Source organism: Mauremys reevesii, linkage group 2 (assembly GCF_016161935.1).
Source record: "Mauremys reevesii isolate NIE-2019 linkage group 2, ASM1616193v1, whole genome shotgun sequence".
Classification (NCBI taxonomy): domain Eukaryota; kingdom Metazoa; phylum Chordata; order Testudines; family Geoemydidae; genus Mauremys; species Mauremys reevesii.
Genome location: NC_052624.1, coordinates 53,653,876 through 53,669,471, shown reverse-complemented (window position 1 = coordinate 53,669,471; position 15,596 = coordinate 53,653,876). Strand labels below are relative to the sequence as shown.

Here is a 15,596-nt window from a genome sequence, read left to right as displayed (position 1 = left end):
CGGGGACCAGCACAACTATAGCAGCAGCATAATTATAGGATTATAGCAATGTCAATATAACTCCCCATGTAGCGACTCTCTCTATTCTGGAATAAAATTGACTTTATTCCAGTATAACAGGTCTGCTTTAATTGTACTGGAATAAAGTCAGTTTTATTCCGGAATAGAGTGTTCATATGGGGAATTCCACCAGCATTGCTATAGCAATATAATTATACCGCCGTTATAGCTGAGCCGGTCATGTAGACAAGCCATAGTATATACCAGCGCTATGGAAGGTAATGTGACATTTCTTTTCAGTATGTAAAGTAGTGATGAGCCATAGCGTTCAACAAAGGATCCAGCACAACTGTGGTGCACAGCTCCACTGAACCCCACTCCGTTCTTTAGCCAATGCACAGCAAACCTCGTTTTAGTCCTGGACTGTGTTACTCAAAGGCTATTTGTTCAAATGCTGGAACGTGGAATAACTGTGGTGGAAATATAGAACTATAATGTCCTAGAGGTGAAAGGTCAATGTAATTAATTAAGTAATTTAAATAAGTGCTTACTGATACCTTTCTTAGTCATTAATCGTCTGTTTCTTCACAATTCTTTTTTTTAAATGTCACCCTTGCAGCTAGAGAAAATGATTCTAATGTGGCAATGTTTGCTAATGTAAACTCCTCCAGTAATACATATTTTAGTGAGGGCCATAAGCATTCAGTATTTTCATAGGTATCAGAACTGGAGGAAATTACCTTTCTATTTTTTCTCCTATCCCAAGTCTTTCAGTGGAACAGAAATAAACTTTCACTTACAATGCAATTTTATCTTGATCTGCTACTCTGTTATAAATCTAGGTCAGATTTATAGTCAACATTTTTTCTCCTGTCATACCTTGTCATGGTGAGAGCAATTAGGGTAGAGATGGAAGAGAGACGCCCATGTATTCTGACATTTTTTTTTGTCCAAAGAGGACTTTAATGACTGCTTTAGTCTGTTTCATGCTGTGTTATGTAGCATTTATGCAATGCAGTGTTTAAAACGTTTTTGCATATTCCGCTGGACCATGAATCAATGTGCATTACACTACGTGTTATAGGCAGGGAGACAGAATAGTCATGTGCTTTGTCATATAGTCTGAATTTTTAATTGTTACTAAAGTGCATTTGTGATTTGCATAAAGGTGGCAACTCACTTCAAAGCTGGTTATTTTCCTTTTGTTTGAGGAGGTTCTCTAATAGCTCCATCTTGCCCACATATTCCCTTATTGCCAGTTGGCTCTGAAATCTGGTGCTTGGGCTCATCATACAGAATTAGCTTCCAAAAATGACGTTCCATGCTGTTTCTATCCACTGGACTGGTGAGGGAAGGAGGGATTGGATTTGAAGCCAAAGCAAAACTGAATCAGATGGGATAATATCTAATATGTATGCCTAGCAATTCCCAGTTCTTGAAGGTCCCATTTCTGGGACAGATCATTGAGAAGGGGGTAGTAGCTCAACTCCAATTACATTGGATATCCTCAATTTCCTTCCAGTTAATCTTAAAACTGGATCACTGCATAGAAATAGAGCTAATCATGGTGGCCAGTAATCACCCTAGGGGAATGGACAGAGGCCATATGTCCTGAGTACTGTTGCTTTACTTTTTATAGTGGGTTTTGATGCTGCTGTTTATGAGGCTTTGCAGATACAGCCACAGGGTAGAAAGAATTACCTTATGGAGTTCTACAAATTTATTTAAGAACCATCAACAAAGCAGCTTTAGAAAACTCCTTTCCTAAACTGTGGAGTTCCACACGGCTCAGTCCTTCATCTCTTCTGTTCAGTTTTTATATGAAGCTGCTGGGATAGCTCATGAGATTATGCCGATGTAACTCATCAGTATGTTAGATAGCCAGTCAGTGACTATGTTCTTCTGTTATCTGGTAGAGATTGGGACCTAAATGAAGTCCAGTTGACTGGAGTGCAGACGAGATCAGATAGAGATGATTCTGGTGGGCAGGCACTTTGAGAACCTGGTGAAATATATATTTAGCTTATCTGCTTAACCATTTTCAGAGCAATCCACAATCTTGGGACCTGGCTCATCTCTGTCTCTTCCTCTGCTTTCCCCAGTTGTATCAGTTGTCAGAAACACCTTTTTTCATCTCTGTCTTTCCAAGAGATTACACCTACTCCTCTCAGATGAAGATCTTGCCTCTGTCATCTACACCTTTTAGACTAGACTGACTGTAAACCCTTTCAGCTAGTGCAGAGTGGGATAAGAGCATACCACAAGTAGGAGCTGCTGTCTGCACTGTATCCCCGTCAGCTACTGTGCCACTATCTACAAAAGATCTAGGTGGCCTAGACCAGGGGTCTCAAACATGCAGCCCGTGAGCTCCTCACGGCCTCCCCGCCCTCCCTCTGTGTTTACCTAGAGCGGCTCCAGCCTGACACACACCAGGGGCAGGGCAAGCTCCCTGCCTGCCCCTGCGCCGCTCCGGGCAGCGGAAAGAATCTGGGAGAGGAGAGGCGCAGGGGTGTGTGTTGCTGTTGCTTCAGGCACCGCTCCCAGCAGCTCCCATTGGCCGCGGTTCCCCGTTCCCAGCCAATGGGAGCTGCTGGGGGCGGTGCCTGAAGCAACAGCAACATACCCCCCCTGCGCGTCTTCTCTCCCACGTTCCAGCAGCTTCCTGGAGTGGCATGGGGGCAGGGCAGGCAGGCAGGGAGCCTGCCCTGCCCCTGGTGTGTGCCGGGCCAGAGCCCACCCCCTAAACCCCTGCTGCAGTCGAACCCCCTGCCCTGAGCCCCTTGCCGCACCCTGCACCCCGACCCCCCCAGCCACACCCCTCCTGCACCCCAACCCACTGCCCTGAGCCCCCTGCAACACCCCGACCCCCTGCCGTACCCTGCACCCTGACCCTCTGCCCTGAGCCCCCTGCCGCACCCCGCACCCCTCCTGCACCCCAACCCCTTCCCTGAGCCATCTACCGCACCCTGCACCGACCCCCTGCCCTGACCCCCCTGCCACACCCCTCACCCCTCCGGCACCCCACACCCCAAGCCACTGCCCTGAGCCCCTGCCGCACCCCTCCTGCACCCCAATCCCCTGCACTGACACCCTGCCACACCCCTCACCCCTCCTGCACCCCAAACCCCAACTCCCTGCCCTGAGCCCCTGCCACACCCCACATCCCTCCTGCACCCCTTGGGAGCAGGGAGGGGGAAGAATTGGGTGGGAATTTCGGGGAAGGGGTTGGAATGGGGGCAGAGAAGGGGTGGGAAGAGGTGGGGCAGGGGAGGCGCCTCATGGAAGGGATGGAGTGGGGGCGGGGCCAAGGGTGGCAGGGGGAGGTGTCAGTAATGCGGCCCTCCGGGCAATGGACTAGTCCTCATGTGGCCCTTGTGGTCATTTGAGTTTGAGACCCCTGGCCTAGACCAAAGTTGTCCCAAAAGATCTCTATCTCTGACTTGCCATGTTACCTTCCCCCACTTACTGTTCTGAGGTTGAAGCTCATATCTTCACAGATACTAAAGGAACATTTATAAAGATTGACATTCCTACCTAGAATGCTGTCCAAAGAGTTTTCAGTTTTGTGTTCTGTTGTACTTGATACAGGACTATGAATACTGAATTTACCGGCTGTGCATTTAGACAGTACCTCTGGCAGAGGTAAAACAGCTGTTGGAGCATCAGGTGTTAGAGTCCTCATGAGAACCCAGCGTTTTGTTTGTTTTTAAAGTCTGCCAGTAAGAGCCATTGTAGAACATCTTATCAGCTGAGAAGTAACCAACGTTTTGCCTTTTTTTGAATGGACCATTATGTAACTAGTATACTTAAATCTTTTGGGCTCAAAAAAGTCTACCTGTTGTGACAGAATAAGTCCCTTCTTAGAATCATCAGGTGAGTGCTACCCCCTCTTGCCCCCCATATCAGAGGTGAGGAAAATCACAAAAAACACAAGTAGGGTCCCTGCCCTTAAATGTATTTCAGTTTGCATTTTGATACCAATTTAGAAATGTTATCGCCTGTTTTGTCACAGGCATAATTCACATCTTTCTTCAGGCACTGTAAACAAGAGAAATGGTTTAATGGCTCCATAAAAGCCACTCTGTGCTGATAGCTGAGATTAGACCCTTTAGTAATGGATTCTTGTGTGTTGGGGGAGGGGAAGGGCTTGGCAGAGGTAAATGTACTGGAAAAGAATCTTTGAGAGGCTCTGATATATCTGAAGTGCTTGCTGCTTTTCTGTGTGTGTATGGGAAGATGAATTTAAATAGTCTGTGACACTGTTGGCTTTATCAGTACACAGGCCTTCCCTTTTGCTTCTGGCATTTGACTGACGACTAACTGAGGTCATCTCAATCAGTTTATCACCTGGAATTGAAGTGACCTTAACTTAAAGTGAATGGGTTTTCATCTTCTCGCTGGTGTGAAAAACCCCGTGTCACGTATTTATACATGTATTTCATTGGTCCTATAAGTGAATGAGATCACATAACAAAATCTTATTGAAGGTATATTTACACTGGAGCTGGAAAGCATAATTTCTAGCTCAAAGAGACATACCCATGCTAGCCCTGATAGAGCTAATGTGAAAAATAGAAGTGTAGCTGCAGTGATGCTAGCAGCGGAACAGGTGGATTGCCCCAAGAACATATCTGGGGCCTCAGACAGGATCATACTTGGAACAGTTAGCTTCTCCTGCTGCTCGCACTGCCGCGGCTACACTTCTACATTTAGTGCGTGAGCTCAATCAGAGGTAGTATGGATGTGTTTCCTGGAGCTGGAAATTACACCGTCCAGCTCCAAGTGTAGACATACACTTAGAGATGATTGTATGACATAAAGGTGAGAAGCAACCCCAAAATGTTTTCAGTAGATATGTCCGGAACATGACTCATTGTGACTTCTCCATTACTATCTCTTTCTGGTGGTGCACAAAATCCTCTAACCTATACATACGGGTATAGCATTACTAAATGACTGGAAGTTCTCTCAAGCATGCGAGTTTGCAGGTGTCAGTGATTTGATCCTGACACCATTTTACACCAGCTAGTACATGCATGTCTCCATACATATGCTGATAATAAAGAGATAACCTTTGGTCTATAGAGTGAAAGTGAACACTTAGAAATTAAGCTGAAAGCGAAGACCACTACACTTACCTGCTTTATGTGTTTTTTTTTCAACACACAACTTTTCTGAAAAGCGTACTTATTTTGTCCTTGGGATCGCAGCAGGAGTCTCAGCTCTGCAAACTAAAAATTAGCTTTGCATTCAAAAGTGAAAGACTTGCAGCCAGTTTCATGAGGCATTTTCCCAGTTCTTCCTCATCTTAAGTATTCAACTCGCGATTGACTTGAATCAGTGGTTTCACGTAGTATAGAAGTAATTAAGGGCTTGTCTATATGGACAGTTAGTGGACAGTAAACTGGATTATAAATCTACAGCGCACTAGCCTGCCATGCACTACTGGCCACATGGACCTTGCTACTGCACAGTCCAGAACCTTTCGTGTATGGTAGCAGGGTCCACACTCCAGCTTAATGTGCACTATCTGCGTAGCCAGCGCTTGCTATCTGACACAGCTCCTTCCTAGGGCTTTCCCAGGAAAAGATAACCTATTGGCCCAAAAGAGTTACAGTTTGACCATGTGCAGAGAAACTTACTGCCTTATTTATCTCAGGCAGCAGGGTACTAAAGATACTAACATATAAGTCTTAGTCAAGGCAAGGTGATTTCTAATCACGTACAGACGTTTTAATTAAATTGCTCTCCACTCGGTTCTAACACGAAGACTTCACCCAGGACAAGCCCCATTGACTTGAACCGCAAGTCTGCATGAGTAAGGTAGTCGGGATCAAGGTGTTGAGTGGTAACAGTAGTCAAAGGAAGACAGCACTTCAGACCTAGTGGCAACGGCCTGTAGTGTATATGTGTGCGTATTTATATATGCATGCCATTTATGAGTTTATAGCACAGTGGAGTTGTTTGCTTTATTACCTTTTACACACACACACACACACACACACACACACACACACACACACACACACACACACACACACACCACTTTTTAACATACACACACTCCACCCCAATGATACATTATAGAATGCAAATATAAAGAGAATACAAATTAGCACATTACATATAAAAAATGTGTATCATTTTATAAGGCACACCAGACTTACACAGTGATCCATTTACTGCTAAAGGCAGTGAGCCAGATCATGCTTGTCTTATGTAAGCAGTCATGGTAACTTCAAAGGGACCACCACTACTAACATGAGCAGTGCATTGAGCAGGATTAATCTTATTCTCACAGGTAGACCAATTGATCACAAAGAATCCCAGCAACTCATCCAAGTAAAGTTTGTAGGATTGGGCCCTTGTTTTTTAAAGGGGCATTTTTATTTGTTTGGTTTGGAAGTGGCCATCTACGAGTAATTAAGTATTGGGGGTGAAATCCTGGCCCTATTGAAGTCACTGGCAAAATTTCCCATTATTTCAATAGGGTCAGGATTTCTGGATTTCACCTGGTGTGTTTGGGGGAGGAAAGGCCTTGGTTGTTTTAAATACCATTCTTTTTTAACTTGGATGTATGGGTAGCTTGCTCTTTTCCAGTAAGAAAACAGATATAAAAACAAGCAATCGCACTTTCCCCAAAGTATTTAATGGTTTAAAAAAACTTAAATTCAGTTTAGCAAAACAACAAATAATATTAAAAAATAGAAGAAAATTTTGCAACCTACAATGAACTGTAATGAATGTGTGTGTATGTGTGTGTGTGGGAGGGGGAGGATGGCAGTGAAGATAAATAGGTATTGGCATTTTGAATGCTTAAAATTTGTCTGTTGGGGTAACTCAGTCCTCATCAGCCAGCCTCAAGGTGTGATTTGAAAGGTCAAGTAGCCATCAAAGAAAAAATGTAACAAGTATATTCTCAGGCTCTCTTGTCCTCTCCTTCCCCTAAAAGTGCCCATTTAAGGAGTGGTGGATAGAGTTTTGCATGACAAGGGGTGTGCCTGAGGAGGACTTTAAATTTTATGGCTATGTTATCTGTCCTGGCCATAGTTAAGATATGGATCTAATATAAAAATTCACTTTGGACTGAACTGCTTTCTGTAAATGAAATGAAGGAGTTAACCTGTTTCATTTGATACACTTCACCCTAGCTCATAACTTGGAAGAAGGTGGGGAAAACTTTAATTAAAACTATAGCACAGATGTCTTCTAGCTCTCTGCCCTGGACCTAGCTAGGACTGTACAGTAAGCAAAATAAAATGTACCTCTCAGCCGAGGCAGCAGGCTGGAGCCGTGTTCAGTGAAAGTAATTTAATTAGTGTTGATCATGACTCCAGATGATGGTGATTTGATAAGGAATAATTTAGTACTTAACAGCCTTTTACATGCACCAACTCCATGTGGGAAGGTAAAGCAAATTGCACAAAATGAATGTGCTGCTTTCACTTGTGCCTGTGCCAGTGAGCTGGAAAACTGCCTGTTAGCAGACGTTCAGGCTCTCAGCACTGTGATGAAATACCCAACCAGTTCTGCATGCAGGGCTGTGGTGTGGGAGTCTCTCTACTCCCGTTATTTAAAAATAAATAAGGGAAGTCATTTTTCATAACAGATTAACTCTGAGGAAGCAGTAAAGTCAAAAAGAGAAAATAGAGCAGCATGTGGCCTTTATGTGAATGTGCAATTGTTGGCTTTTAAAATAAAAAACCTGTTGCATTCATAGGTTAACTCGCAATAGGTTCAAATCAGAACAATTCACAGACTTAAGGTCATAGTCAGAGATACTGGGCATGTCAGAGGTGGAACACAGTTTCCGTTGCCAGGACACACAGGATATGTCTACATTGTAATTAGACACCTGTGGCTGGTCCGTGCCAGCTAGGGTGACCAGATGTTAAGGGGAAAATATCGGGACCGCTGCGGGGGAGGCGTTTTTTCTTGGTGTTTTTTTTTTTAGACTCACCCATCTGGGAGTTCGGCGGCAATTTGGCAGAGAGCCCTTCAGTCGTGGACGGTCTTCGGCGGTATTTCAGCAGCGGGTAATAAACCTTGCCACCAAAGACAGAAACACCCGCCGCTGAAATATTGCTGAAGACAGTCTGCGACTGAAGGACTCTCCGTCAAATTGCCGCCAAAGACCACGAAACAAAATATCGGGACAAATGGCGTCCTGACCGTACTCTGGCTGGGACGCGGGACAAACTCCTCAAAATTGGGACAGTCCTGATTTTATCGAGATGTCTGTTCACTCTAGTGACAGCTGACTCAGGCTTGCAGAATAGATGTTTGGGCAAACTGGGCTACTGCCTGAGCTCCAGACCCTTCCCAGCTTGTAGGGTCCTGGTGCCTGGGCTCCAGCAAAAGCCTGAACATCTATACCACAGTTACACTGCCCCACAGCCCAAGTCCCGTGAGCCAGAGTCAGCTGGCATGGGTTAGCCATGGGTTTTAATTGCAGTATAATTTGCACCCTGTCCTTAACTTGGGTTAGCTAACACAGGTTAAAATAGTGGTAAAGACATAGCAACTCAGCTTTTAACTTGGGTTAGCAGCTAGAGTTATATAGGGAAGCCTTGGGTTGAACTCAAACTACTAACTTGAGTTAAAAGCCAAGTTGCTGTGTCTTCCCTGCTATTTTAACCTGAATTAGCTAACATGGGCTAGCTAACCCGACTGCGAACATCTTTTTTTGTGGTGGAGACATACATGGAGTCTGAACCTACATGATGACTCCTGTTGGGTGACTAGGTGGGTATAGGAGTTAGCACACAGATGAAGACCTGATCCTGCTGTCACATGAGTGTGAATTCAGATGTAACTCTGTTGAAGTGAATGGAATTACACCAATTTCTTCCTGTTTAAGTAACTGAGAGAACAGTCAAGCCTTAAGAGGGGAGAAAATTTTATTTAAAGAAATATTGAGTTTCTTCTTCTTATTTTTTTCATTTTAGACAGATTTGCCCAAACTCTGTGATAGAGTGGGGAGAATTGGCAACTAATCAGGAGCTTTAGGGCCACAACTGATTTGCATATACATTTACATAAAGGGCTAGATCTTGCTCATCATAATCATACATGGAGTCGCATTTCCTCCAACTCATCACCTGATTAATGAGAGCTAGATTTGGCCCCAAGTCCTTTGATTGAAGGTAAATGTACACAACTGTTGTACTTGCATCATAGAAATTGTGGCTAAAGTACACCAGCAATAAAATTCTGTAGCATATCAGCATTGTTTTACCCTTCAATGACAGGAAAAGCCTGCCCATGGACCACATTTTGACCTCTGATCGAAGTTTTGGTGCCCTTAATTCAGACTTTCCCTTGGTTTTCCTCTAGTGCACATTCACTTTTAAGAAGACTGCATGATCTGTTGCAATATATTTTACTTTAGGAAAATGTATATGTGTGTGCACATGCTCAACTCCCACCACCCCATATCTTGAAGCTAGCACATGTTGTCAAAATGTCACTTTTAAGATTACATGCAAGCGAAGGAATGATGTGAAGCCTAAGGGTACATAATAATGCTCTGATGCGGCACTGAGATTCGCTAACGTGGAGTCCCACAGAAGTCACTGAAACTCCCCAAAGGTACAGGTTTGTAGGAGGATCCCAATGTGATACAGGTGTCGAAAGCTGAAATTTCAACAGGATGTTCTGGTGATATCATCGACCACAAGAGTTAAGATGGAAGGTTTTAGGCCTGCTAACAGAGTCTAGAGATGGAATTTTAGCCTCATTGTGTATTGGACTGTATTTTTAAAATATATATTTTTTTAAATTGTCTTTTAGGACTGCTCTTCTCTAACATTTTTGTGCTCCCATGCCCCTATTCTGTTTCCCCTTGGTGGATTAGCAAAAGGGGTTGAGGTAATCCCGAGCTGTTACTGTAGATGCCAATTAGCATTTTTTACCTTTGTTTTGGCTAAGGTGGACCTTGAACTACAGAAAAGGTTGAGGTTAGCTAGCTAGCCCTAACCCGAGTTTAACCTCTTTGCCCAATCTAGATAAACCCGATGCTTCTCATTCATAGCCCATTTCTGTCCCATCCCTTCCTCTTGCTGCCTTTGAATAAACTGGGTAAAATCCTGGCGCCATTCAAGTCAATGGCAAAATTCCCATTGTCTTCAGCCGGGCAAGGATTTCAGCTAATAAATCTTTTAGTGAAATATATAAGGCTTTTATTGTGTACTTTTCTGACATTACTTTGTTATTATAACATCAACTGTTAAGACTATAATCTGCTAATTTCTAAAATTTTTTACAAGCTTTCACATATTTTGTGAGACCAAAAAAATTAGTGATGCTGTATTTGAGGCTCATATATGAGAAATTAATTATGCCGTAATAGGTGTGTTACTCTTTCAAGTGAACTACTGCGCCTTTACAGCTGAAAGCTACCACGCTAATATTACTTAGAAGCATTTTGTGCCTGGGAAGTATTTTGCCTCTGACAACATTTACAGTAGCTAAGCCAAATATAAGTGGGCTGTTATTTTCCTGCTAGTGAGATGGGAGCCTGGCCATCATTCTATTAAACAATAAAAGTGCTAATAGCCAATGCAAAAGATCTCTGGTGTCTATTTCTCAATTTGACACCCAAAGAAATGCCTGAAATGTTCATTTCTTAAACTGTGTCTATTATTACAGTGGTTTAATTAATTGTGTTTCATTAGCAGCATCTAACTTGCTTGATAATGCACACTGTTTAATACCATGCTTCGTTTCTAACTCCATGCTTTTATTGTTGTTTTTTTCTTCTTTCTAGTGGCTTTTCATGGTCTCCCAGTGAAAATCAAGAAAGAACCCCATAGTCCATGTTCGGAACTTGGCTCTGCTTGTAGTCAAGAACAGCCATTCAAGTTCAGTTATGGGGAAAAGTGCCTGTACAATGTCAGGTAAAACAGCCAGGATTACTTTTATAGTAGCTTCAGCGAGGACTGCAGATTTAAATGAGGACCGATTAAAGAGAAATAAAACCAAAATAGAGATCTTATAAAAGTTACCTCTTCAGCAGATAACAGACTCATGAGATAATGCATTTTGCTGAACTCTGATGGAACTGTTTACAGCCCTATCAAGCACTTAATCATTTTAAAGCAATAATTTTCATTGAAATACTCATGGCTACACTCCTCCGCTGGATATAGCCACAGTTTAAAAAATGGGGGAGGGAGTCTTATTTACTGCGAGCTGTGTTGAAAGTACTTTTAAAATGCATTATGCACTTTAGGCTGAGAGAGAGCTCCTGGTAACAGGCGAGAGATTGGCAGGTCTGAGCAACACATTAGGAATTTGACGAGTTTTGCAGATGATATACGTGTGCATTCTTGGACAATTACAGTATAAAAATAGTATTTTATTAGGCGTTGCGGATACTTTTATTTTTTCAGAAGGAAGTGGTCTCCCTCTGATAATCAGGATAGATAGTAAATGTTTTAATTATTTTAGGAGATAAAAAATGTAGTTTAATATCATTACATTCTTTATGGATGTTATTTTGGTTCACATTTCTGTCTTCCTTTTCTCCTCAAATGTTAACAGTTGCTGGGGGTCTTATTGATGTTTTAGTCTATTTGGGAATCTTCAACCCAGTCAGCACAGAATTTTTGTTCACATAAGTACGCTACCGTTATAGGTATCAGCCTCTTCATAGATCTGCCTCTTCATGTGACAGACAGGTCACCCCTGTTGCAAACTTGATGAAACTCAGTCACAGAGGAATGATCTTGAGGATTTCTGCTTTACTTACCAAGGTGACCCTTGTCACCTATTAGGTACCCTTTTAGACCTCTTATTGTTTTAGCCCCCATAGATGCTGAAACTTTGAGCACACAAGTAATTCCACTGACTTCAGCAGGACTACCTGTGGTCTTGATTCAGGAAAACACTTAAGCATGTGCTTAACTCTAAGCACCTCCGTTAGTCCGTTCTTGAATAGGAGTGGACTTACGTATGTGCTTTAGTGTTTTCCAGAATCAGGAAACGTGAATAATGTTAAGCACACGCATAAGTGTTTGCAGGATCAGTGTTTCAGTTTTGAGAGAGGAAAAAGTCCATCAGTGGAGGCTGCTGACATCTGCGTGTGGGTAGATAAACTAACAGAGCTGTATTTTTCTGGGTCAGATTCCTTTTCTCCGGTTGCATTCTTTATTGTCGCACTCTGAGGTCTGTGCAGACCACTGGAAAGCAGGGCAGGCTCTTTTTACTCTGGTCCAGCTGCCTGTGCTTTGAAACTTTCTTTATGCTTGTCTCCTGTTAGTATCGCACTGTAACACCAAATCCTTTTAAAAATATATCTCTGCCCCATAGAGGCAAAGAACATGACCACTATGTGTAACTGCTGACTAACTTTTCTCTGTACTTTTCCATGTACAGAAAAGAGAACTCCACCAGGTGCCCTCTGAATAAAAGGAAGACGAATAGGATAATGTTTTTGTGGTACTACATTTTATTTGCAGAGAAATTAACTTCTCACCTTTCCTCCCCACTCTGTTGTTAGTGCCTATGACCAGAAGCCGCAAGTTGGAATGAGGCCCTCTAACCCACCAACGCCATCCAGCACTCCAGTGTCACCACTGCACCATGCATCCCCAAACTCAGCTCAGACTCCTAAACCCGACCGGGCTTTCCCTACTCACCTCCCTCCATCCCAGTCCATTCAAGACAACAGCTTCCCTATGGATCACAGGTAAAAAAAAAACATAAAACCAATATCCTAATGACCACAATAAAAGGCATTGGATTGGTCCCTTGGCATTGATAGTTAAGGCTGTGGGCTGATTCTGCTACCCTTCCTCGGGCTGAGCCTGAGTAGTACTTCACTCGATAGCTATTCCCATTGAACTCAGTGGGACTAAGATACTAGTCAGTAATGGCTAAAGGTGACAGAAGCATCCTCAGTAATTGCATTTCTATAACTCCCTTACAGGGGACTGTCAGCCTGAGATTTCAGCAGTGGAAGCTCAGAGTAGAAACTACAGTGTATCAGGGGCCTGTTTCTGCCACCTTTACTGACCATGAGTGGTACCGTACTCCTCAAGTAATTCCATCGAATCCAATAGAACTACCTGAGGAGTGAGATCCTACCTGGCATGAACCAGGGTATCAGAATCTGGCCCCTTGCTTACAAATAAGTATATAAGATTGTCTAGTATACATCTATTCAGATGTGTGGGTATCTTCTGGAGTTGCTGTTACAGAGTGTAGTGTCACTTTGCATACTCTTCCCTGAAAGGGTGAGTATTATTTTTTGAAAGCTTTTTGAAATACAACAGCTTATAAAAAGGAAATTAAGCTGCCAAAATAAACCATGTTCGAACAATATTAGACCGAGTAAAACCCACAAAAGCTAAAGAATCCAGAATTAAAGCTGAAACTGTGCCCTTAAGTCACCCTGTTCTGTTTTGCTATTTTAGAGGTCTCCCAACAATGGATGGTCTTTCTTAGCTCACTCCCCTGTGCCTAAGTTTTGCAGCACATATGCTCAGGATGGAGTTTCTTATTTTTGCAACTGTCAGTTTACCTGCTTGTATGCGAGTATAAGTAAGATAACATGGTTTTGTTTGTTAAATAGTGTGAATATCCATAAATACACACGTGTTCAGAGTGACACACCAGCGCTTCAAAAATATATAAAAAAACCTCATCCATGTTCAAATAAAATTAAGATCTTACTCTATAGAGGATATGGGTCAGATTCACCCATGCTATGCCAGCAGGTGCAGTTTGTAAGGTCCTGCAGCAGCAAGCACTACTATTTGCAGGGGTCCCTCGCCTCATTTCCAGGGAGGGCTGGTGGTGTTTCCATTCTTGCTGCCTAGTTTGGGTTCTGCTGGGGCAACTTTAAGTTCTGTCTGAGACTATATGAGCCCCACGGGCAGGAGATGGAGTGAGGAGGCAATGAATCCACACATTCAGTTGCCTTAACCAGGGTCCTGCCCCATCCTTCTTGGGCTATCTTGGAACTGTGCAGGCCCTCAACAGATGTCAGAATGTGGTTTTGATTGCAGGACATTGTACAAGTGTATTTCTGTAAGTACACCAAACTCAGAGGTCTGAGCAAGTTTGGCTGAAATTCTCTAAACATTAAATTGCTCTCTATTCAGAGAGCAAGATGGACTATTTCAGATTAACAGGTTTTTGTTTGGGAGCAACTGAAAAGGAAGGTTATAGTGGAAGCTGCATTTCAGCCTTAACATATACATTTGGAGAGGCTCACATATACCTTTTCTGCAGTGTGTATAGTTTCTCATGACACTCAGCTTTATAATAGGTTTGTCACATGATGTCTTAATTGTATTACCATATGGTTTGATGCATGCCCTCCTAAGGACATTTTGCATTATGCTTCCCTTCAGTGAAAGAATAACTAGTGCACAACCTTTTAGCAAAGCCCCAAGTAATAAACTCAAAGAGTAAGGCTAATGTTTTGTGGTTAAAAATTTCACTCTTCTTTATTTCCAAAGAATGGTACATTTTGCTGTGGAAGGTATTTTTTCCTTTCCTGAATTTGTTTCATGTTCTTCTTCCACCATTCCTCACTTCCCTTACTGAACTCAGTGGTATCTATGCAGATCTTGTAAATAGTTTTGTGAGAAGCATATGGAAAGGTCTGGATTGCAGGATGATCTGTTGCATTCTGCACAGGTCTGGTAGGAGAGCGGCAGGCTTCCTTTGTTAGTGTATTCAAAAAATACTGTCATTTAAAAAAAAATCAGGTCTGTGGTTGAATATGATTATATGTATCTATATAAAATGGGTGTACATTTCTCTGGACCATAGATTCTGTGGCTGAGGATAACAGCAGCCTCAAGAACATGCAGCTTCATACAAGGCGTGAATGTATGGGGGACAAGTGGTCCTAACAAGTACCAAAAGGAATCAAATTCACTTGTATAAACAAATGGCTTGATTCCATACAAAGCTTCCAGTACAACAAGTATTATTAACTTCCTTTGAGGCTTTGCAAGTGAGCCTGTTTCTTATTTTAACTTCAAGTTGCAATTTTCTGATTCACTCCTTGACAGTTCTTAATGATAATTTCTGTTTCTTTTTTTGGCTAATGAAAAAAGGAAGAGAGGGGAAATGAATGCAGTGCCAGCCAGCCTAACTATTTCATAATACGTTTGAGTTTCTAAGTTTATTATGTGCAGGTGTAGGTGGAATTGCAAAACCTAATGTTACAGTGTACCACTGCAGAGTGGAATATTCTTAATGTTTTTAGACTAATTAAAGTTCAGTCTCCATTGCTACCTTATTCTTCAGTTGTTTCTACACATGACAGTAAATATTTGGGTTCATGGCAGTGTTTTGATGAAAGTTTAATAGATTTTAAAATTTGCATTTGAAATGTATACTGCGTAAGATTTATATTAAAGAATTTATTGACCTAACAATCAAATCCTACTCTCCTTCTCCAGCCAATTTTCTCAACGTGAGCATCTGATTTTACTTGCATGAACCGAGTTAGTTCAGTCCCAAAGTAAAAGAAACTGAAAAATCATTGGTTCCTGGTCATATATATTTTGACAGAGGGAAACTTCCTTCTCTCTCTTGAAGACGGTTGTGTTATATAACTTCTTGTCTTACTCTTT

The 15,596-nt window shown here is 42.4% G+C and overlaps 1 protein-coding gene across 4 annotated transcripts in view; it reads left to right on the top strand.

Moving 5' to 3' along the window:
• Positions 1-15,596, top strand: part of ETV1 (ETS variant transcription factor 1) — a 74,205-nt gene that overhangs the window by 27,448 nt on the left and 31,161 nt on the right. For all 4 annotated transcript variants that reach the window (XM_039526372.1, XM_039526373.1, XM_039526374.1 and 1 more), the window contains 2 exons: positions 10,769-10,898; positions 12,503-12,691. In XM_039526372.1, the coding sequence (XP_039382306.1) occupies positions 10,769-10,898; positions 12,503-12,691 (319 nt within the window). The remainder of the gene's footprint in view (positions 1-10,768; positions 10,899-12,502; positions 12,692-15,596) is intronic.